Source organism: Protomyctophum parallelum (assembly GCF_964188405.1).
Source record: "Protomyctophum parallelum genome assembly, chromosome: 22".
NCBI classification, from domain to species: domain Eukaryota; kingdom Metazoa; phylum Chordata; class Actinopteri; order Myctophiformes; family Myctophidae; genus Protomyctophum; species Protomyctophum parallelum.
In genome coordinates, this window is record NC_139714.1 from 29,204,751 (window position 1) to 29,228,728 (window position 23,978).

Consider the following 23,978-nt stretch of genomic DNA (forward strand, 5'->3'; position numbering starts at 1 on the left):
CTCAGACAAAATGTCATTTTATTCATAAAAAACATAGTGCATGTTTAAATCAAACAAACACACATCAGTGCAAGTACTCTACTACAACAAAAACAACAATCTTCATCATCATCATCATCATCATCATAACAAGGGCAACAAAGTGATGTGCATACGTCATTATTAGGAAACTTAACAACTTTCTACCTGGTCATTATAAGGCAAAGGTGTTCAAACTATGAAAATAGATTAACATTTTTCAAAATCAAATTTCAAATAACCAAAGTATATATATAGTATAAGGTAAAAAAGCAAAAGTAAAAAAAAAAGTTATAATTTAAAATTTGACTTGAGTAAAAGTGCAAAGGTAAGGTTCCCATTATATGTAGACATTGTAGACTGTCTCTGCTTTTTTCAAAGGTTTCAAAAATGTGTCTAAAGGCTCACAAACTCACAAGCTCAAACATTGTGAGCTCTTTACTCAAGTAAAGTAGAAGTACCGCAATATTGAACTTAAGTAGGCTACAGTACTTGATGGAATATAGCTTACTTAGTTACTTTCCACGACTGTCACTGATATTTTTTATCCAAAAACCTTGATAATGTTGTTGTCAAACATGAACACTAAAAACAGTCAGTCAGTCAGTCAGTCTATGCAAATCTATGGAACGGGATGTTAGAGTTTGATCCACTCTGCTGCTCTGTCGCCCCCATACTGTAGATGAGAGACAGGGACAGCATGACACCCACTATCTGTAACACACACACACACACACACACACACACACACACACACACACACACACACACACACACACACACACACACACAGTCATGTCCTCATCTTGCTTATTACATTATAGATAGATCGATAAATGTTATATATAGTTACCGCAGTGATAGCAAATCCAAAGGTGATTCCTAAGATGACTTTGATCCCCCGATCCACAAAGTCAAGTAGTACTGGACCACAAGGCTACACACACACACACACACACACACACGTCACACACTTGAATGAATTCACATCTACTTGAATATTAGTGTGTGTGTGCAGCGTGTGTCTGCATGCGTGCGTGCGTGCGTGTGTGGCACTGCGTGTGTGCGTTTGACGTTACCTCTTTATAGATGCTGACTGTGTGCGTTATTTCCTCTCTGCCGTTAAACTACAAACAAACAACAACACACTCCTCAACAACAAGGCCAAATATTGGACATACATTTCATTCCAAGTGGATGCCAAATACTGGAAAAACATTTTTATTCAGAATGGATGTTGTGTCTGTCTAATGTATAGTCCACTGTCTGAATTTATGTTGTGTCTACTGTCTAATGTACACTTTATGTTGTGTCTAATAATGTAGGCTATAGTCCACTGTCTGAATTTATGTTGTGTCTAATGTATAGTATACTGTCCGAATGTACAGTAGACCTATGTTGTTCCCTATAGCCAAAGTTCCAGGCATGCTAGACTTCTCCCTCCAGAATCCCAACCTGTGGATTGACCTCTGACCCCCCCCCCCCCCTGTCACTATAGTCCACTTAACATGAATGTGAACCCAGGCATGTTGAGTACACCAAAGTTTTATGTTAGAAATGTTGCGTATGGGTCCCCAGCATGTAGAAACTGCCGGATGCTAACTTGCATATGTTGAGCAATTTTCATAATTGGCATAGTATGTGACTCATCATGCTTTAACATGTGACGTGAATCCATTCCAAGCATTAGTTTTGCACAAAAAACACTCCTTGGGCTTAAAAACGGCCATAGCCGTCATCACAGATGTGATGATGTTATTTGCACATTTGTGCAAAGTGTTTCTACATGCTGGGGAGTCGGGACCCATGCTCAACATTTCTAACATAAAACCTTTTTGTACTCAACATGTCTGGGTTCACAATGGGGCTCTATGGGCTGGCAAGTAGACTACTACACTCACTCCAATACACAGTAAATAGTTCAGCAGTGGAGTGACTCCACTGGTGTACCATTTACTGTGTATTCACCACGTCCACATGTGAGTATAGGTCTTGGACTTGTAGGTGGTTTATTGTATTTATTTACCAGATATCGTGAGTAGGTCTTGTAGGTGGTGTTGGCGCAGCGCAGTGTGTCCTGCTGCTCTTCACTGGGACACAGACAGCTGTCTGATACATGCCCTCCATCTGTCTCCCAGTCACTGGGACCAGTCAGACCACAGCAGCCAAGCTACAACACACACACACACACACACACACACACACACACACACACACACACACACACACACACACACACACACACACACACAGTGCAATGTGTCCCACAATGTAATGTTTCAAATGTTAATTGGCAAGCCCATATGGTAGTAGTAAGTGTCTTGTGTGTGCGTGTGCGTGTGCGAGTGCGTGTGTGTGTGTGTGTGTGTGTGTGTGTGTGTGTGTGTGTGTGTGTGTGTGTGTGTGTGTGTGTGTGTGTGTGTGTGTGTGTGTGTGTGTGTATGCTGTGCGTGTCCGTCAGGTGTCACCTTTGCCTCTAAAACCTTCAGATTGGTCCTCTGCTGTTCGTTTGCCATGATGGCTCTGACCACATCTGGCATAGAACTTCCTCTCAGCCCTTCCTTTATCTGTGGACAGGAAATGACATGTTAGACCACCTTCCTGTTCACCACAAGGTAAGATATGTGATCAAAATGAAGGATATTATATGAAAAGTGTAACCGAAACAGTGCATGGCACCGCTCTGGGCACCAGTTTTTTTATATGTATTGATTTATATTGCATTTTTTATTTATATATTATTTTATAAATGGGGGGGGGGGGGGGTCTGCATTTGATGCATGCTGCAGATGTTACAAAACCCATGGATAGACAGCCATTATATTATTATATTATTATATATAGCCAGTATATTGTGTATAAACAAGAAGTTGAAGCCAGGGCAAGTTTAACCGTTTAACCGTATATCCAAGCTCACAGCACGTCACTTTGTGCCACACTGCGAGCTTGGACGTCTGCTATTTTATTTTCTTTAATTTTTTTGAAAAACTTACAACTGAGAACGCAGAAGGCATTTGTAGAATCGGCCTCATGTCTGATAATGATGTACCTGTTCATGCATGTTCAAGTTTATGCTTTATTTTTGTACATTTTGGAAGAAAAACAAAAGCAGCTAATTTAACGTTGTGCTGCCCATAATGTTTAGGTGCCCACTGGACCTGTATCCTATGGATGGACAAATGTGCCACATTGAGATTCTGTTTCACCAGCAGATGGCAATCAAGAGCATGAAACAGACCAGAATGAATAGCAGTCTATGATGAGACTACTTGAATCAAGAGGTTCCACATCCACCATCCTTGATAATATTAGCCTAGATATAAACTTGGGAATTTAAAGGTATATTCAGTGATTTCACTTAATTCAAATATCACTTATTTTTTTGTTTTGTTGTGATAATCCTCCCTACTATAGAGTGTGCTGACCATATAAGGAGTTCCTCCCTGTCCCCAGTTAACCCCTGGGGGTCAAAAAACCTTAGGTTTCGTTTTTGGCTCTCTATCCTGATTGGATGAAAGGCTTAGGTCCCAGCCAAAAACGAAACCTAAGGTTTTTTGACTGAAATCACTGAATATACCTTTAAGTTTTATTGGGAATTGGGAATTCGTTGTATACTTTTCCAGCTCAAAATACAAAATTGGAATAATAATAATAATAATTGTGCTTTGAATTCATATAATTATTTAGAAAAGAATGTATCCATTAATGAATAATGGTGGATTTGCTAACATTTAAGTTGAGCCATGCAAATTTGTGATTCTGGTATTGGGGGACAGTTAGAGTGTTTAATTAGTTAGTTAAATACATTAACAACCCTTCCATGTTCCTTAACTGATATATATCCCAGAAAGAAATACAAGCTAAGTCGCGATACAACACATCATCATGAGCCATGTACTGTACATCAGCTATTTTCACTACTTTAAATAGAGCTTAATATATATTGGGCTGCAAAGTTTGTTGGAAACCTTTGACAAATAACGTACCTGTGCGCTGGCGGTTATCCCGTGCATCCCAAAGATAAACAAACTGAATGATCCTCCCAGCATTGCTCCAAGGAACTGCCAAGTTACATAAACAAAGGAATGGTTTCCTGTTATGCTTGGCTTAATTGTCTGCGTCTGGTTTCAAACAACAATGGAGATACATGCACGCACACACGCACTCATGCACAGACTTACACACGTTTTACCTGTGAGTCAAATTTCAGGATGCAGATTTTATGAATGGCATTTTATCAATTTCTGTTCTTTGCCATTTTTAACCTTAACCTTGCAGATCTGCTATTTCCAGTGCACGCTCCAGTGGCACCGGTTTGAGAGCTCTCCGGAGCCGCCTTCGGAAGCTCCCCCACCGGGCACAGCCACAGATCCCTGAGACAGGGAGACCGGCGGCTGGGGGGGGCCCTAGGGCGGTCCGTGGTAGCCTGGTTAATAAACCAGACCGAATCAGCCGTTGGCAAAAAAAAATTGCCTACCGGCGGATTTCGGTCTGGAGAGGCTCAATTGTACGCCCATTTTCTACACACGAAAACGTGTGCGCCCAATAGGGACACGGTATGCAATATGGGCGGGCTTTGGTACAGTGACGTTCAATGCTTGAGACCTTTGACTGACAGTAGCTCTGACCAATTGCGTCAAAGAGAAAATGTTTCCCTGGAAATGAAATCCAAGCTGAGCCTCCCCAGACTAATATCCCGCGGATCTGTGCGATATTAGTCTGGTTTATTAACCAGGCTAGGTCCGTGGCAGGACAACTGGCACTCGCAGGTACCTATACTGTAGTATTTGCAATTTTCTGTACTTTTACTTCTATTCCACTAACTCTCAGAGGCAAATATTGTACTTTATACTCTGAAATTAGGATATTTGAAAACTTTAGTCACTATAGTATACAAGCTTATAGATCTGCTATTTCCAAAGGATTTTGATACATTTTATACATTAGAAAACTTATGAAACATTCTGCATAACGAGTACTTTTTTCTTTTGGTATACTTTTGTACGTCAAGTAAATTGAATGCCAAACTCGTATTTGTATACTATTTCTATAATATGATATTGATACGTTTACTACAGTAAGTACCTTTTAATTTTTTATTAGGTGGCCTATTTGTAATTTGGCCCTCAAAACTATAGTAAAGTTCACACCCACGCATCCATAGAGTATTATATAATATATTGTACCAGACGTAGAAGGAGTTTCTTCTCCTTGTACGCTCCACACACTCCCAAACAGGACAGAAGGATACAGCTTCCTGCCAGGATGTAGAGCCACACCACGCCTACAGACACAGACTGCACCTAATCATAAAATAATGTTTCAAAGTATAGAACAAATTAACATATATAACACATATCTAAAATATATCTGAGACAGACAGACAGACAGACAGACCGACAGACCCCGCAGGCACACCTTCGCACACAGCCGCGTCAGAAGAACCTGATGCCCGACGTCAACCCCGGCTTTTTAGACAGCTGGTGGATGGAAAAGAAGCTGACTGACGCGACGGACAGATTCCCGGAAACGCTGTCCTCCGCGTCAGGCAGCCGTGGAGGTGGAGCTTCTTTCCCATCCACCAGCTGTCTAAAAAGCCGGGGTTGACGTCGGGCGTCAGCTTCTTCAGACGCGGCTGTGCGCGAAGATGTGCCTGAGACCACAGAGAAGGATGGACAGATGGGCTCAGGTGGGGAGATAGGGACAGGTGGAGAGAAACTTAACTCCCCCGGTGGACAAAATGGTACAGTTCATAGAGGATAGTGCACCAAAGCATTATGGTCATTGTAGGAATTCCTACAATCCATTGTAGGAACTAGGAATTCAACAAACCCTAGTCAACACACAGACTTCATTATTTTTCTTAGCGGTGAAATGGCCCTTCAACCTGTTATGGCTGCTACATATAACCATAACAAATTAATGTGACTCTTACGCACCCATATAAGATGTAACAATAAAGAAACTTGATCGTGAATTATGCTGTCTAATTGCAATTGGCGAATATAAATGCACTGACACATTTTATCTGTGAAACAAACTAATGTATTCCTTAAAACATTGCTAAACCGTCTCGAAGTCTGTTCTTCACCCGTCAAGTTCTCCTTATCCCAGCAGCTCCGCAGCTGAATCAGTCAGCAACTCTTATTACAAGGTGCATATTGATATTAATAATGAAACTGTCAGGATGTAATAGATATTTTTAGAATCTGATCTCAGGTCAGAATGGGTTAAGCCTGGAACCAAGCCATCCAGGCTCCTGGTGATTTGATTATGTGAAAAACAACTAAAAAAGAATGGGCATAAATATGTGGCACCACAAAATGGCTGCCACTGCTATTTTTGGCGAATAGATTTGGTGTAGAGAGGGAAAACAGAGCGGACCGTGTATTATTGATTCCTACACTCCAGAGGGTTAAATGAACACTGAGGATTTTACTTTGCCTAATTGACTAGAATAAAAAGGTGTGCCTGAAACATCTGTTCAACATTATTTTATTTTCCTTAAATGGCCACTGTCTTTGCTACTGCGGTGTGTGTGTGTGTGTGTGTGTGTGTGTGTGTGTGTGTGTGTGTGTGTGTGTGTGTGTGTGCGTGCGTGCGTGTGCATGTGAGAGCTGTATAGAACAATTTCTGCATCTCAGCCAAACTGGAATGTAAACAGATTCCTTACTGGAATACAGCCTTATGTAACCACTAGAAAACACACTAGAAATTGGGTTACTTTTGTACACAATTAACCTGTAGGATTTTACAGTGCACTACGGCATACTACTACTACTACTACTACTACTACTAATCATAATCATAATCATAATCATAATAATAATAATCATAATCATCATAATCATAATCATAATCATGTTACTTACTCCTAGTAGCAGACAGAACAGAATAAGGGCTGATTTCAGAGTGCTGTAGGGCTTGTCCATTGTCAAATATAATTCCTTAACGTCAAAGTAAAAGATGCTATTAAAAACAGGCTGAGCACTTCAATGAACTAGCTTAATTAGCATGACATCTATCAGACAGCATTAAATGACTATTGTTGACATCTTAGAACTGACTAAACAGACAATGCGATTCAAATTATTTATAAGTCGAGCTGAAAGAAAAGGCAATTATGTTAAACTAAACAATGAATTAATTAATTGAGACACCAAACTATAACAACTGAATTAAAAACATTAACTATGAAACGAACCTTGTTTTATGATGATGAGTGAAGTCAGGGCAGTGTGTGTGTGTGCGTGTGTGTGTGTGTGTGTGTGTGTGTGTGTGTGTGTGTGTGCACAGTGGCTACCTGTGAGCTCAGTACCATATAAAGCCACAGATGCTGCAGAGGGGGAGTCACAGAATTGTGAAATCTCTCAGAGAGAGAGTGTGTGAGTGTTTGCGTGTGATTGCCACCTTTATTAACACATTTTGTGAATAACGAATTTATTTCCCAACCCAGATTAGTCACAGATTTGTTTAACCCCCAACATCTTTACGTTGACGTTTTTTATTAACCTGGGCATTTCCCAGAATATAATTTGTCACGATTCCTTGTTCCTTGTCTCATTCTGAAGGGGTAAAAAAAGTCTATTTTTAAAAATAAGGATGAAAAAAGGCTGAGTTATTTTTGTGTATTGTTCACAGCACACCTAACAAAAGACCATATTGATGATGATAGTTAAATAGAATCATTTAAATGAGATGCATATGTACAGTATATGACTTTGTTATAATCTACATAGGCACATTATGTCAGTTGAGGAGATGTAGTTGGCCCTTGGGTGTTTTAATATTTTCTAATATGGCCCCCTTTGAAAAAGGTTTGGACACACCTGCCTTAAGGGCTCCATGTGGTCGAAAAACTATATGAATAAGAATATTACTGCACATACACGCACACATACTGTAGTGTACACCCACCCTCCCTTAAAGATGTCACCTAGGCTAGGAAATGAAACGAACAACGTTAACAAGCATGCATGCATGCTTGTTAACGTTTTTCAAACGTGTTTTTCAAACGTGTTACTATTGATGGGGGAAAGTAGACCCTTTAAGCAGTTGCCATTACTTTTAAGAGTGTGCAGCCGGGCTGTGCCCAAGCAAGGTCACGGAGTGACAGAGCGATTCCTATATAGCGTCTGAGAAAAGAGTGACACGTCAGAATTCTCCAGGACAGACTAACCCGGCCTCTGGCCTGCACTTCGCGGGGCCCCACCGATCTGCGGACTGATATGATCGAATCTGAATTTGTGATGTAACAGGTCGTATTTGCTTTCATATATATGTCTTTGCTGTTCATATGTATATCACATGACCATTCAATTTGGGATAATTGTGGGCAATCAATAAATGCCAGATCTTGTGAATCCATGATTTTAAGTGTACAGCCTGTTTATTGGACTATTAGATAACCCTCTCACAGGATGGCGCAGATACTGTAGCATCAAAATCAGTTGAACCACTTTAACCCTGTATACTTCTGCTATTCAAAGATAGACGGTCAACTTGGTCACAACTCGTCGCACCGTGCGCTGTGAGCTTGTAGATCGTCTATTTTCAAATATTCTTTAATTGAAAGTTTAAAAAAAAATTGGGAATCCTACAATTAATGCTCCACGTCTCTGTGTGCATGTGTGTGCATGTGTGTGCATGTATGTGTGTGTATCTGTCTGTCTGCGTGTGTGTACAGTTGTAGTGCACGTAACTCGAGAACCGTTTGCTCCACAGACTTCAAAATCGGCACACGCGTTCCACACCCCCACAGGTAGAGCAGTGCCCGGTATCCTTTTACTATTGCATATCCCCCTGATGTGTGTTATGTACCCATCGTCTCTTGTGTACACATACATATAGGCACACGCACACATACGCACTCACACGAGAAACATAATAATAACATAATAATTATTACATAACACATTCCTCTTTCCTCGCTTACTTTTACTTTACTGGAGTATTTATTCCAATGTTCCTATACTTTTACTTCTACTCCACTACATCTCAGAGACTTCTACCTAAGTAAAAAAGTACTTTTTCCACCACTGATCAACCGACATAACTCGTCTACATAAACAACAGACAATCTATCTGATAACGGCCTTACAGAGAACAGCAGGGCTTTTATACAGACAGCTGCTAACAGGACACAGGTGAACACTATCAACACAGGATAAGTGAACCAGAAAGGAATGTGGGTGTGACTCGTGAAAGACAGATCCTGACAGTACCCGAGCTCCTCTCCTCTCTCCTTTCGTTTCCTCTGAAACAATATTGGAGAACGATTATAGACTTACGTGGGCGTTCTAAATGAGACTACTCTTGCTTGCTTTGAATTCTATAGAACAGTGGTTCTCAAACATCTTTGGCTCAGGTGGTCACCCCCTCTAAATAACCCCTGAATGACATTGTTGCTTTGTAGCACCTTACATTTATTACGGTACGTAATAAGTCTTTCTCCACAAGATACACTATTGTCACGGCTCACGGGGGAACCGTGAGATTGTTGTGTATATACTTGTGTATATACGTTTTGAACTCCATCATCCCAAAAATAGCTGATCTACAAGCTCACAACGCGGCGTGAGTTTGTGCTATTTTTGGCGAGAAGATAGAAAAACTAGAAAAAGTGCCCTTCCGGGCACAGGTCTCCACCAGGTTATCCACAGATCCGTGCAGTTAGAGGTAAAAACACTTTTCGGCCAGTTATAGCGCCACCTTGAGGCTGAGTTGAAATTGTTCATGTGGCATTTCGTCCTCGGCCTAGTGGGAATGTGGGTGCACAATTTCACGGAAATCACGCGATGTGTTCATGATTTGCAGCATTTTGTTTGAAACTGAGCACTCCTGTGAACTTTGGAAGCCAATCTTAACCAATCAGGATGGAGTCTGATAAATCTGAAAGACCCGTTTCGTTGAATGGCTCTAGAGAGACTGTGTACCAATTTGCGTGATGTTTGGACAAAATCTGTAGGTGTACTGTGCAAAAACGTGTTTTGCACAAAGCGGCCTCCTGGTGGCGCTATAACAGGCCGTTCTGGAAAGTTTGGGGCAGAGGTTCATGGTTGGCATCCAGGGAGTGTGTGTGCAAAATATGGCATTGAAAAACTTGTTTTGCACAAAGCGGCCTCCTGGTGGCGCTATAACAGGCCGTTCTGGAAAGTTTGGGGCAGAGGTTCATGGTTGGCATCCAGGGAGTGTGTGTGCAAAATATGGCATCGACCGGGTTAACGGTGGCCGAGATTAGCTGTTCACGGACACACACACGGACACACGGACGGACGGAGTGCAAAACATACTCTCCCCACATGCCTTCGGCCTGGTGGAGACAATAACTCACAAAGTGCAGTGCAACTTAAAACATTTGATTAAGTATCCACACTTTTCCTGGGCTGTGTGTGCTCCAGTTCCTGTTGATTTCATTGGATATCATTGGTCATCTGACCAGTTTCATTGGCTTTCATTGGATCAAATTGACAGGAACTGGAGCACACACAGCCCAGGAAAAGTGTGCATAGAGAGTCTAAATGGTAAACTGAAGTGATTGCAAATATTATCATATCAAGTATTTTGCGGCACGCCTGGACTTGCATCACAGCACCCACTTTGAGGAACCCAACATTCATACAACATAGATACGTCATAGTTGAATGTCACCGTCTGTAGATTTGCCAAAACATGGTGTTCCACCACCTTTCTAGTTGTGAATTCTATTGTACCAGTTAGTTAATAATTAAGTAGGCCTACAGTGGCATTCCTCTCGTTAAAATGTGTGTTAAATAGCTCTATATTCTGATAGCAACCACTATAGTATGTTTGTTCTATATCAGGAGCTTTGTTGTCTCTCGATCCAGCTCTTTAATAAAAAGACAAATACATTTTCAGGATTTTTAAAATCTAATCACAAGTGCACTCATACAGGAAAAGTGAAATTGGAAGTGATGAAACAAAAGAATAACACATTTTGGAAATACAACAGTATGAAATTGAAGCTGATAAATGGGTTCTCTTTCCTGACCGGATAAAATTGGTATCCTGAATAGAAAATCCTTATTTGTGTTGTCATGATGTTTTAGTATTGTGTATGCATCTGCTCACACACACACGATTCATCACTCAGCGCTCTCTGATCATAATGAACCTTAAATCTCCTTTACGCACACGCACGCACACACACACTCAAAGAATAGCAGAATTCCCAGCTGCTGTGGGTTGTTAATAGAATTAGCAATAGACTTGTAATCTCTGGTGTGCAGAGAGACAGAGACACGCATGGACGCACGTGCACACACGCGCGCACGCACACACACACACACACACACACACACACACACACACACACACACACGATACACCAAACAACAGAGAGGATATCTTGTTGTTGCAGGTTTATTAAACATTGCAGGCTCCTCACTGAGACTTCAACTTCAAAATCTGCTCTCTGATCATAATGAACCTTAAATCTCCTTTACGCACACGCACGCACACACACACTCAAAGAATAGCAGAATTCCCAGCTGCTGTGGGTTGTTAATAGAATTAGCAATAGACTTGTAATCTCTGGTGTGCAGAGAGACAGAGACAAGCACACACACACACACACACACACACACACACACACACACACACGCGCACACACGCACACGCACACGCACACGCACACGCACACGCGCGATACACACACACACACACACGCGATACACCAAACAACAGAGGATATCTTGTTGTTGCAGGTTTATTAAACATTGCAGGCACCTCACTGAGACTTCAACTTCAAAATGCACACCGAAATTGAATATAAACATATAGCCACAAACTTTGACATCTTTCTTTGTGTTCAGACCAGGAGCTCTAGTAGGCCTACTGCTGGTTACCAGGGTCCTGGTAGGACATAACACCAGCTGCAGAAAGCCAGCAGTATTAGAGGTCCTGGTAGGATAGAAAACCAGCAGTCCTAGTGGTTGTGGCAGCATAATGAGCCGTACTAATGGTACTATAGGATAGAAAACTAGCAGCGCAAGGGGCTGTGGTAGTGGTAGGATATAAAATCAGCAATACTAGAGGTCCCGGTATAAAAAATAACATCCTAAATTAATTCAGTTTTTCCATGCATATATTCACTTTGCTAACAATGGACAGAAACAAAACATCTATTTGCAAACAATAAAAAAATAACTTTCAGTACAGTGCTTACAAACAAAACTTTACGTGTCAAAAATAGTCAATAGCAAAAAAACACATGCTCAATGTCGGCCATGTTGGTTCTTCTCTTTCTCGGCTTGATATATACTTAGTAGGCTATTTTCGGCCACCAGCGCTAAACTAAGTATAAATCTGCCACCGCCTTTCTCTTTCTCTCTCGTCCATCTCAAACTAAGATCATACTGTAGCTTTCCCCCGAAAACATGAGGCCTGTTCATACAAAACGATTGATAACAGTGGATAAGGTGCAAAAAGATAAGCTTTGTTGCCCTTCTATAATTTGGATACAATGAAGCAAACGTTGCTTAACGATAGTATAGTCTTTGCGCTACAATCTAGCAAAGCAGAAAAGGCACCATGATAAAGTATTAAAAAAAAGCTATCATCAATATCAAAACATATTACAATATTCTGTTAAATGCCCTCGTTTGTCTTCCTCTCTCTGCCTGTCTGTCCATGTCTGTGTTTCATTAGCCTCGCGTAGGCAGACAACATCACTTCGTGGTTATTAGTCTCGGTTACAAAAAGATTCAAACAGACTATTGCAGACATACAAGCTACTAATCAGAGCAGCACAGCCCACTATATGTAACATACATGCGCTGGCATTGGCAGTGTGAAATTGTAAACAAAGCATTGTTGGGACTGGCTCCTTTAGCCTGCTAGCCAGACGATACTACTCGTATTCCCCGTAAAGACTTATTGAAGAACAACAGGGAGAGACAGAAAAATTGGTTGATGTGAATGATTATATTTTCTAAATCGTTTATCGCTATGGCGGCATTCATCTTTGTTGTGAAAAAGTCTCTTACAATGTACATCACAGGTGATAAGCCCGCCCCATATTTGCATATGGACACGGTCCTGGTTGGTTCAAGCCTGATTCCGGACGAATCTGGTTCCTCACTACTGCGGTGCCCCGAAATCCTCCCTCAATTGAACGGGGCCAAACACAATCTGCCTGGGGCAATTTTTATTTCATTCTTTTGCAATGGCATATTTGTCTGGCTACGCGTGGTTAGTGTTTCATACCAGTTAGTTGATAAAAAAAAAAAAAAGCTTGCTTTTGGACCAGTATGTACAGCAGAACGGAAACCAGGCACATCTGAAATATATTGTCTATGGTTCTCTCAGAGTTACAGCCCTGTAAGGGTCCATCTGGAACCCACCCACGGAACCCTGAGGGTCCCAGCTGGACCCCACTTTGAGAACCACTGGTATAGATAGACACTAGACAGTGTAGATAGTGTAGATACAGACCAATCAATGTATACTCGTAGTAGCATCATATGCTTTTTTTAAGTGTGTATTTTAAAACATCCCTCTCCCCATGCAGGGTTGTTAGGAGTAGTAGGGTTTTATCTGAGCTCAGAGGTTCAGCGTTTGGCAGTGAATCTTACGCAGCAACAGAATGAGCTGCTATGCAGAAAATAGCCGATCTGCATGTACAAGATCGGCTATTTTCGGCACGCGACGGCAGGTGGTACGATGACGTTTAAATCAAGCTTTACTGGGTGTGATCGTGTTGACAGGGTGTCACTTACATGCACACAATACTCTGTTGATGTCTGTTGACATTTCTCAGTTAGTACTAATAATTATGGTTTGATGTGGATTAAATTGTGGTGAATTTAAGACAAGGATTATACACAGACCATCCATATTGAAGAGTTAAGATTAATATTTCGCAGGGAAATTCCACAATTCAAAAGAACTGTCAACAATACAGTATTATATATTTTTAATATATTTATATTTCAGCCAGGCACTTGATTCCCAAGTCTAATTCAGATTCAGATTATGACAAGAAATGTCGTTATTGGATGATTGCCTTCGACCAGAATACTGGAGTGCATATGATTCTACATTTAATTCCAAATTTGTATTTGGTAACCGATCAAATTCTGTCTCTGGAGCAGGGGCGTATATTGCGGCATCCCTACTTGCAGATTGCAGCCTGGTTATATCCACCAAGTGCAAGACCATGAAGCCAGTCTGGGCCATCCATCTCTGCCCGGCAGCGGTGGACGAACGGTTTGCGGAGCGGTCTTGATATCGGAAGGTCGCTAGTTCGTACCCCCGGACCGGCACGTTAAATTACCACCGCTGAAGTGCCCTTGAGCAAGGCATTGAACCCCTACCATGAAATGTTCTATGAGCAGGGCCTTTGCTGTAAACAAGTTCTTGAGCTTAGTCCAGTTACCCTGGGTAAAACATGGTAACTTTGCTTTGCTTTGCTTTGGCACTGGCGCTCATGAAAGGTGTCCTTTTGCGGGCCGGACGTGTCACACAGGCCTAGTTCCAGCTTCACACCTCTGCTCTCGAGCAGTGATCTCGGCAGAATTTGATAGGTATAGCGTTTGCGTTGTGTATTTGTCACGGTACAAAAATCATCGTACATCATCATGCATCATTTCATTCCGGCCAATCACAATTTGCGTCCTAACCTTCATTGTTTGTCTTAACACAATGTTTGTGTTTACACAAACCTTCAAAGCTGGACATAGGAGGGTCTATAGCGCCCCCATGCCCCAAGAGTGGTACATAGACTGACCTGTTGGGTTTAAAGGGACACTTCACCCTTTTTGCAAAAACATATATGTTAATGACGTTTAGAAGCTTTACAACACTTTCCTGGGGGTCTTTATGTATGTAATATGTGGTTTTAGATATTTTAGATTTTAGCAGTGAGCCCGGTGTCTGATGTCATGGACACTGGCCTCACTTCCTTCCTGGACTACATGTTGTCTCAGTAAGACAGCTCTCCCCCTGTCCACAAGGAGGAGCAGTGCACCAAATAATTGTGGGAATTGTAGTCCAGGAAGGTAGTGAGGCCAGTGTCCATGACATCAGAGACACTGTGCTCGCTGCTACAATCAAAAATTCAGGTGGGGTTCAGTACCCAGAGCCCTTCATGGCGATGTTCTGTCCCCCAGTCCCCCCGTCGTGGCGTCGGACCATTCGAATCATGAGGAGAGAGACGAGGAGGCCGAGGATCTGGAGGAAGAGGAAAGACACGCGACACATTCACCGTAAGTATCCCTGTAACAGTGTTGTTTTTGGCAGCAAATTTCTATTTTAGTTTTAGTCGTTGTCTCTTGAATAGTTTTCACTTAGTTTTAGTCACATTTTAGTCACCTGGAATGTTCTAGTCAGGCCAAGGAAGGTAAATAAATCCTGGTAGGCTAGTTGTTAAACAACACGGTTCTAGTGTTGCATAAAACTGGATCTCTTGTCCACTAGTCCCTTCCTAACATTTTAGTCTAGTTTTTATTTGTTGACGAAATTGTCAGTATATTTAGTCTTAGTTTTAGTCATCATAGATTCGTTTTTATTTCATTTTTATTTAGTTTTAGTCAGTGAAAAAAGGTAGTCGACGAACATTTGTCGTCTTAGTTTTAGTCGACGAAAACAACACTGCCCTGTAACATCAAGACTAATATGAGAACGGTATAAAGCCGACAGTGATGAAGGGACGATCTTACCGCCGTGGAAGCAAGGGTGAAGAACACACCCATGGGGATCTTAAAGAGCCAGTCAAAGAGCGCCCAGGCCGCTGTACCGCACCCCTATAGAAAGAAACACAGTCAGTCAGGAAGATGTACTCAGATGTGTTACTTAGTGTAATGTGGTACAGTATGGTTCAGTACTGTTTCTAGTAGAATCTTGATAGAGGCCTGATTTAAGTTCATTTTGAAATAGTGGTAGGACCAGATAAGCATATGCTTAGTATGCTCCTTTTCGAACAATTACTACTATTAGTAGTAGTAATTGTGCAATATTGTTTTATTTTATTATTATTATATTATATTATATTATTTTATCATTATTGTTATATTGTGTATAACAGGAAGGATATATGATGTACCAGCATACAATAAGGTGAGACTAAAGAGGTCCTTTGTCCACCAGTTGAGGCTTAATCAGGAGTTGTAGTAGCCATGGGGTCATCTAGGCGGTCGATATTGTTCTTGTCTTCATGTCTTTATAAATTGTCTTGTTCTTTGTGTTGTGTCAAATGTGTGTATATGTGTTCTGCATACTTGGCTGCTGGGTCGCAAGACAAATTTCAGTGTGAACTGACAATAAAGTACTATATTATATCATATCATATATCATATTATACCTGTTTGTAGATGCGTGCAGGACCAGTGGCATCCTGAAAGAAAGCAGAATATATTGTTTTAACATTTGGAAAAAAACTCAAAATGTACCTCAAAATGTCACATATTAAATGCACTTAAACATTATTCAAAATGTTATGCTATTGCATTGAGTTTGGCCGGAGGTGTGACTCTACCCCTGTGATACTAGTGCAGATTAACACAAAAATAAACATTGCCCCCATGTTTTGGGCTGTGACAATGCTGAGCATGTAGAATGAACAGTGACTGTTGGACTGCTTAAAAAAAAGACTGTGCCTAAACTGAACTGTGGGAATGAGGTGCGTTATATGTATTAACTTGTTAGCGAATGAGGCTGCTGCTGAGCTGAGGACACCTCCTGCCTTTACCTGAACTGGTTCTGAATTAGTTACAGTAGTAGTATGGATACAGGTCCAGTAGGCACCTGAACCTTGTGGTGCATCTCTCAACGTTAAATTGGCAGTTCTTGTTTTCTTCCAAAATTAAAGAAATTTTAATTTAAAAAAATCTTGTTTGTTCCCCAAATGACTGACTTATCACAGGTTTTAATATTGGGCCTTAAATGTACAAATTGCAAGTATGCATTTGGCCCCTCGTTTGTAAAATATAGGTTGAAATCAAATATAAAATAAATGAATTACATTACATATATTTTTTTAACTGGTGTTCTCAGAGATCCCGCTGTAGTGGTTAGCGTATAGTAATCAACTTACCGCTGGTTTGTCGATACAATCGTAGCTGCTGCTCCTGCATTCACAGGTATCTGGGATGTCATTGACCCAGTCCTTATAGCTGGCCACTCCACAGCACTTCCACTGAAGACAGATGGACAGACTCAGACGGACAGACTTCAGCCCTCAATACTTAAAAGACTTGACCTTTGGCTCTGTACTTGATCTGCTCTTTTGTTCTTCTACTACACCAAACCACTTCACCGATAGATTGAAAAGTGGTCTAAATGGGAATGTACGCTGGTTCAGTGTGAGGTAATTCATTTATTAATAAATCATATTAGCGAGTCATTTACACTTACCTGAAGCTGCCAATCACCTGTGACCTTATTCCGAAAGTTTTCATCCGACATGTAGTTCTGGGACAGATCGTCAGAATAACCCATAAAGTAATTCTTCATCTGTCAACAGACGGTTAGAGACAGACGGTTAGACAGACAGACAGACAAGAGAGCAGGGGGATTTATAACCAGAGTTACTATGGTTAACAAAAGCTAACAAAATAACTGAAACTAGAATTGGAAAAACATTTTAGCCAACTGAAATAAAATAAAAAATGAGCCTTTGCACAAAGCTATAACAGAAAACCTATTGTCTGTTTATTAAATCAAATCAAATCATCCATAGTTTTAGTCTTTGGCAATATTTCATTGCAGATCTACAAGGCTACAAGGCAGCTCCCAACGTGTCACATAGTGGGATGTTGTGAGCTTGTAGATCTGCCAGGCAGGCAGACAGACAGGAAATTACCTGGTTTCGTTTGGCAGCGATGATGATTCCAATGATCAGCATGATTAAGGCCCCAAGTATCATGATGCCTGCAAACTGTAGATATGACATCCATTAGCGGTTAACCCATTAAGACCTGAGGCCGATTCTGAAAATGTATTCTAAACAGTTTTCTGAAAAATATATGTTCTACACCCTACAGTATATCAGTGGTTCTCAACATTTTTCATGTCAAGGACCCCCAAAACTATATATTTGGCCGACGGCCGTGCGTCCCACCCCCACATTTTTGTTAAAGAGACCCCGGGAGGAAAAGATTTGAGTTAAATGAATCAAATACAAATAGAAATCAGAAACAACTGGGAGGGAGGCCCCGCAGGAGGCAAAGATTTTAGTTAGAAATGTAAAAATAATAGCTATATAATATATATATATATATATATATAAGCTTAGGTGGCCTTGAGGGGGTTCCAGGGAGATGTCCCCAGCAAAAATCTGTTTAACAACTTTAATCCCTATACATCGACTACTTAAAGTGAGCTTACATCTGCTATTTTCAAAACACCTTAATATTTTTGAAACATTACTACAACACAAATCCTGTGTGTGGGTCCACTGGCACAAAATGTTTTCAGATGGGGTATAGGCCAAATAGCCTACATGTTAATTTAGGGGGGGGGGGGGGGGGGGGTTCTTGACACAACCACTGGGGTTCTTTCTTCTTTTATACTCACCACTTTAAGGACTATCTCTCTTTCTAGACATCCAGCGACGATTCCAAACACGGAGATGAGGAGCATTCCGATAGCAAACAACCATAACCAGGCAGTCCAGCCAGAGGGAAGGCCTAGAAGACTCAACTGCGCACGCACGCACGCACGCACGCACACACACACACACACACACACACACACACACACACACACACACACACACACACACACACACACACACACACACACACACACACACACACACACACACACACACACACACACACACACACACACACACACACACACACACACACACACACACACACACACACACACACACACACACACACACAGCTTCTTAAATGCAGTGGTGGAAAAAGTACTCAATTGTTTTACTTAAGCAAAAGTATCCATACTGCATTGAAATACTCTTTCATGTTTTCAAATGTATAAAAATCTTTTGAAAATAGAAAATCTACAAACTCACAAATCACAATGCATCGCATCGTGACACATTGTGAGCTTGTAGATCTGATATTGTCTGAAGTTGTTTTGCAATAATAATCTAAATCTACAAAGTAACTAAAGTTTTCAAATAATTGTCGTGGAGTAAAAGTACAATATTTCCCTCTGAGATGTAGTGGAGTAGAGGTAAAAGTATTGGAAATTGGAATTACTTACTTGAAATACAAATACCTCAAAATTGTACTTAAAGGTATATTCAGTGATTTCACTCAAAAAACCTTAGGTTTCGTTTTTGGCTGGGACCTAAGCCTTTCATCCAATCAGGATAGAGAGCCAAAAACGAAACCTAAGGTTTTTTGACCACCAGGGGTTAACTGAGGACAGGGAGGAACTCCTTATATGGTCAGCACACTATAGTAGAGAGGATTATCACAACAAAACAAAAAAATAAGTGATATTTGAATTAAGTGAAATCACTGAATATACCTTTAACCACAGTACTGTAGTTACTTTACCCACTGCCTAAATGTAGTGTTCCTCTAAAGTACAATAGAAAGTGACTGGGTGGACTCATGATCTACTTCATGGGTGTGATCCAGTGGTGGAAAGTAATTAAGTACATTTCATTTACACAAATACTGCACATACTTTTTTGTGGTGTGATGTGTGTTTATAGTGAGTGTAGAGTGCGCGGGTGGGCGTGGTCTGACGTGAGCGTGACCTTACCACATCAGCAAACTCCTGGACCTTCACAGCTGCCACGACTACCAGGATTCCAAGGAGCTATCCAATGAGACAGCAAGAGTCAGATCATCACCACGCACACATCATCACACATCATTACGCACATGATTCTTTTTGTAGATCGGCGATCATCAAATGGATGATCTACAAAAGAATCATTCAAAAAGAATGTGAAAGATGCATGTTTTTGAAACAGTTTAACAAATGCAAATAAATATTAATTTGCGGGTCCTTGACATGGACAGTTTGAGTCGCACTGCTTTACTGTCAGCAAAACCTGCCAGGATATACAGTACATGGAATTGGTTCAAAATCACTCACTCTAAATAAAGCTGCATTGTAGCCTTAATTGTTGCAAACACCCAATGGCAGTCAAATTGGAAGGCCATTTCAGAGAGCAATTTGAGCACAATGCTCTCTTTTGAGTGTTAGCTAAGTGTTATAGACCTGAAGGGCATCGGATCACAAGTGAAGCCATGCTTCAGAGACTATGGGGCCTCATCAGGGGTATAGCAGCAGAAACATGGGACCTCCTGTTTGTTCTTCTGCATAGTGCAGCAGGCTATATTGAACAACATTAGTGAGGCGCAATCTCCTTTAATGTTTTGTGCAAAGCACTTCGAAATGCCCTGTTGTTGAAATGCACCTATTCTAATAAACTTGCCCTGCCTTAACTAGTTACCTGACTCGCCTTAATGGTAAGATAGTTTTCCACAGGAATTGTTTGCTGCGCCACCGGCAGTTTTGGAAGCAAGCAGTGGGTGTCGCTGTTTGACCGACCGCAAAGAGTAAACAATGAGCTGGTAAATGATTTTGTTTACAGCGGTATGCTCTGATGCTGAAACCTTTTTGGGATCGTGCTCTCTCAAAACAATAACCATTTAACCCATTAAGACCGGAGGCAGAGTCTAAAAACAGTTTTCCGATACTACACAAAATCTCTATACCAATCTTCAAACTCATTGCGGCACGATGTGAGCTTGTAGATCTTCTATTTTAGCAGAACGTTCACGAGAAGCACCCTATGATCCGACGGACCATTGCTCCGAAGGAGCATGTTATTCCTCAATAACATGTTATTACGTGAATTCTATTTATATTATGCAGACATGCATGCAGGAAGACACTCATGCACGCACGCACGCGCACGCACACGCACGCACGCACCCCATTATCTCTGCCCTCAGGCAGTGGTTGGGATGTCGGGAATGTGACCTTTATGATGTGTAAAACACTTTTGTATGGGAAAAATGTATGGGTCTGCTGTCTCTCTGCTTTACATGTTTCATTGGCTGTTGATTTTGTTAAATTTAGGTAAAAAAAAGATGATAAAAACAAGAAAATGTACCGGCCCAGGGGCCCTCGTGGGGGTTAATCCATCCCTGACTGCCCTTAAAACGCCAACTGATCTCAGTTCAGTCTCAGAGTACATTTTAGTATGTCAACAACCTGGTTTGTGCTCACGCACACTGAAACCCTAAACCACACGCTAGAATCCTCAGTGATCATTTCACTCATCTGTAGAGACTTATCAAGTCAAATGGATTTTATTGTGCAGGTATATTTTTTTACATGTTTGAAGTTGAATTAACTAAAAAAGTTAATACAAATGTAGATTTCTATGAAAAATGTATACAGATCTAATAAACAGGAATCAAAAGAACAAATTAGGCGTTTTTTTATATTCATGCTTTTCTTTCCATCATGCACTACACTAAGGACCATATTGTATTAACAGTAATAAACAATAATACTAATAAATTGCTTCTATACTCACCACAAACAACACGTTGAAGAAGATAAAAAGGCATTTGAGACAGCCGTTTATTTTCCCCATCTTGAATTGGTCCCAGTAGCAACAATAATAAGACCTTTAGATATTTCTAGTGGCTGTAGAGCTTTGCATTCCTGTCTGCACAGTTCAAGTTTAAGGTAAATCAGATGGATGATGGATCCCCTGCTGCAAACACTAAGGTGTGGCTTGGTCTGTGTGACCGTGTGTGTGTGACCGTGTGTGTGTGTGTGTGTGTGTGTGTGTGTGAGACTGTGTGTGAGACTGTGTGTGTTTGTGTGTGTGTGTGTGTGTGTGTGTGTGTGTGTGTGTGTGTGTGTGTGTGTCCGTTTGTGTCCGTGTGTCTGTGTGTGTCCGTGTGTTAGAGAGAGAGCGCGAGAGAGAGTTTGGAATAAATCTATTGAGGGGCGACGAGGAGGGTCTGTAATCTAGAACCGAAGCAGATAGATTGGCTGCTCCCTCCCATTCAAGGTCAAAACGGACCATTTGAACGTTACATGATGAAGGCTTTATATGTTTTCTGATTACTTTCATATTAAATACGCCTGTGGTTCTTCCGCCGCTCTTTTCTGATGGTTGAGGTGCACCAGAAAAAAAAAACCCTGTTGAGCCCCTGTATGCATGGCTCCTCCGTAGAGCAGTATAGGTTCACAAGCCATTTAATTTCAACTTGTGCCGTGCAAATAATTGTGCAAATTTGTACAGTGTCAGAGTTACAGACCTGTCACCTGTAATTGACCTGTCCATCATTTGCAACCCACTTAAAGGACAACTTTAGTTTTTTTCAACCAAGGTTCATGTTTTAGGTTGTTATTAGAGAAACTAAAAGGTGAGTGTTAATTGTCTTTCATTTGCTGCTTTCTTTCGTTTTGGGGATTTTAGCAGTTTTTGACAGGGGGGCGGGGGCATTCGAGCATGGGGCTAAATATGTATTTTTTTACCAAATATTATGGTGATTTATTTATTTATTATTTACTATAGTCCTAATAAACCCCAGGAAATTACATCTGGCCACAGAAGATCACATGATCTACTGAATGTGAAGGTAGCCTACTGGGGGAAGGCTTATACTGTGTGTATAGGCTCAATATGTCAGTTTGTCACATTCAATAGATCCTGTGATCTTTTGTGGCCAGATGTAATTTCTTGGGGTTTATTAGGACTATAGTAAATAATAAATAAATAAATCGCCATAATATTTTGTAAAACAATACATATTTAGCCCCATGCTCGAATGCCCCCGCCCCCCTGTCAAAAACTGCTAAAATCCCCAAAACGAAAGAAAGCAGCAAATGAAAGAAAATTAACACTCACCTTTTAGTTTCTCTAATAACAACCTAAAACATGAACCTTGGTTGAAAAAAACTAAAGTTGTCCTTTAAGGAACCCTGTGAGTCCTTGGACCATGCACTTTGAGAAACATTTTCTCTTTTTAGGCATTTAGTAGTCTCGCGATTCTGCCACAGTTTTAAAATGCTTTCCGTCATACAGTCTGGAGCACGGAAGCTCTGAAAATGATCTGGGGGTAAATGTCCTGCATATGTACCACCTCCCCCGGATGTCCTGCATCGACCGCACTTCCGTTTCGATTTTGCAGTGCCGAGAATTTATGCTAATGTAAAACATATTAGTCAAACCATATACAGCTTGCAGCCTAGCAGAAATGGGAATTAAAAATATGTTTCAAAGGTATTCTAACGGAACGGAAATGACGAACAGATGAGAGTCCTTTCTCTGCTTTCTGGAGTTCTGTAGTTCCAGACTCAAGCATTCGGAGATTGTGAAATAGTTATGTATATAGAAGAAGATTAGCCCTGGCTGAGAAGTGACAGGGATTGTGATTAATAAATGACAGTCCAACCTAAATATCTGTTGTGTGGTGTTTCTCCATGGAGTGATTGATTGATTGATTGATTGATTACACTATTGTATAACTGAGGAAGGGTAAAGAAGACTGAACTCTTCGAGGGACAGAACATTGTGGCAGAAAATGTCCAAATAGTAAAATAGCTCCACTTTCCCACGAGATTAACACAGACCGCATTCTCCCCACTTCCTCCAGTGACTATGGCAATAAAGTGATTTTCCCTAGAAAGCGCATGTCGGATTCTTGATCTGACCGGAACTTTTGGTTTGAATAGCACCCGAGTGGTGATCGATTTCTGTTCCGCCCGCTGGCTGCAACCATGTTCCAGCGGACGAGGGGACGTATTTTCGCGGTTGCCTTACCCTACTTCTTTGCCTTAAAAAAAGGCTGCACGGCGTTTCCTTAGAGTATAAGGGCGTTTCCAGCAGAGGTCACGTGTTGTCAATCGGCCATCAAAAGGTCCGGCAAAACAAGCCTAATTGACAAAAACATGAGAACTAATGACCAAGTCTGAATGGTTCTCTGGCTCAGTTTGGGTAACCAATGGTTCTATATACAGTAGCACCATGCAGCATC

The 23,978-nt window shown here is 41.1% G+C and overlaps 2 protein-coding genes and 1 long non-coding RNA gene across 3 annotated transcripts; 1 reads left to right on the forward strand and 2 right to left on the reverse strand.

The window, feature by feature from the left end:
* LOC310853453 (tetraspanin-8-like) lies at window positions 1-5,384 on the reverse strand. The gene is made up of 7 exons (XM_083757789.1): window positions 5,205-5,384; window positions 4,005-4,079; window positions 2,487-2,585; window positions 2,045-2,188; window positions 1,098-1,145; window positions 872-955; window positions 1-732 (listed from the first exon to the last, which is right to left on the reverse strand). Exons 2-7 carry the CDS (start codon window positions 4,065-4,067, stop codon window positions 631-633), a joined length of 540 nt encoding a protein of 179 aa, XP_083613915.1. The 5' UTR covers window positions 4,068-4,079; window positions 5,205-5,384; the 3' UTR covers window positions 1-630.
* A 5,304-nt stretch (window positions 5,385-10,688) lies between these two features.
* Window positions 10,689-12,149, forward strand: LOC310853687. Its single transcript, XR_014568820.1, has 2 exons — window positions 10,689-11,412; window positions 11,763-12,149. It is a non-coding gene; the product is annotated as an uncharacterized lncRNA (long non-coding RNA).
* Window positions 12,150-14,455: 2,306 nt separating this feature from the next.
* Window positions 14,456-21,774, reverse strand: LOC310853686 (tetraspanin-8-like). The gene is made up of 9 exons (XM_083758081.1): window positions 21,521-21,774; window positions 19,726-19,782; window positions 18,553-18,678; window positions 17,840-17,914; window positions 17,392-17,490; window positions 17,072-17,173; window positions 16,340-16,372; window positions 15,699-15,782; window positions 14,456-15,210 (listed from the first exon to the last, which is right to left on the reverse strand). Exons 1-9 carry the CDS (start codon window positions 21,578-21,580, stop codon window positions 15,109-15,111), a joined length of 738 nt encoding a protein of 245 aa, XP_083614207.1. The 5' UTR covers window positions 21,581-21,774; the 3' UTR covers window positions 14,456-15,108.
* Window positions 21,775-23,978: the final 2,204 nt, after the last annotated feature.

Bases quoted from the DNA above. Each gene is read 5' to 3' on its own strand.
- LOC310853453 (XM_083757789.1), bottom strand. From the start codon at position 4,067: ATGCTGGGAGGATCATTCAGTTTGTTTATCTTTGGGATGCACGGGATA. The intron at 2,189-2,486 runs GTGACACCTGAC...TGTGTGTTGTAG, and splicing joins TGAAGGTTTTAGAGGCAAAG to CTTGGCTGCTGTGGTCTGAC. The intron at 956-1,097 runs GTAACGTCAAAC...GTGTGTGTGTAG, and splicing joins CAGTCAGCATCTATAAAGAG to CCTTGTGGTCCAGTACTACT.
- LOC310853686 (XM_083758081.1), bottom strand. From the start codon at position 21,580: ATGGGGAAAATAAACGGCTGTCTCAAATGCCTTTTTATCTTCTTCAAC. The intron at 17,915-18,552 runs GTGAGTATAAAA...TCATATCTACAG, and splicing joins GAGAGATAGTCCTTAAAGTG to TTTGCAGGCATCATGATACT. The intron at 17,491-17,839 runs GTAATTTCCTGT...GTCTGTTGACAG, and splicing joins TCGCTGCCAAACGAAACCAG to ATGAAGAATTACTTTATGGG.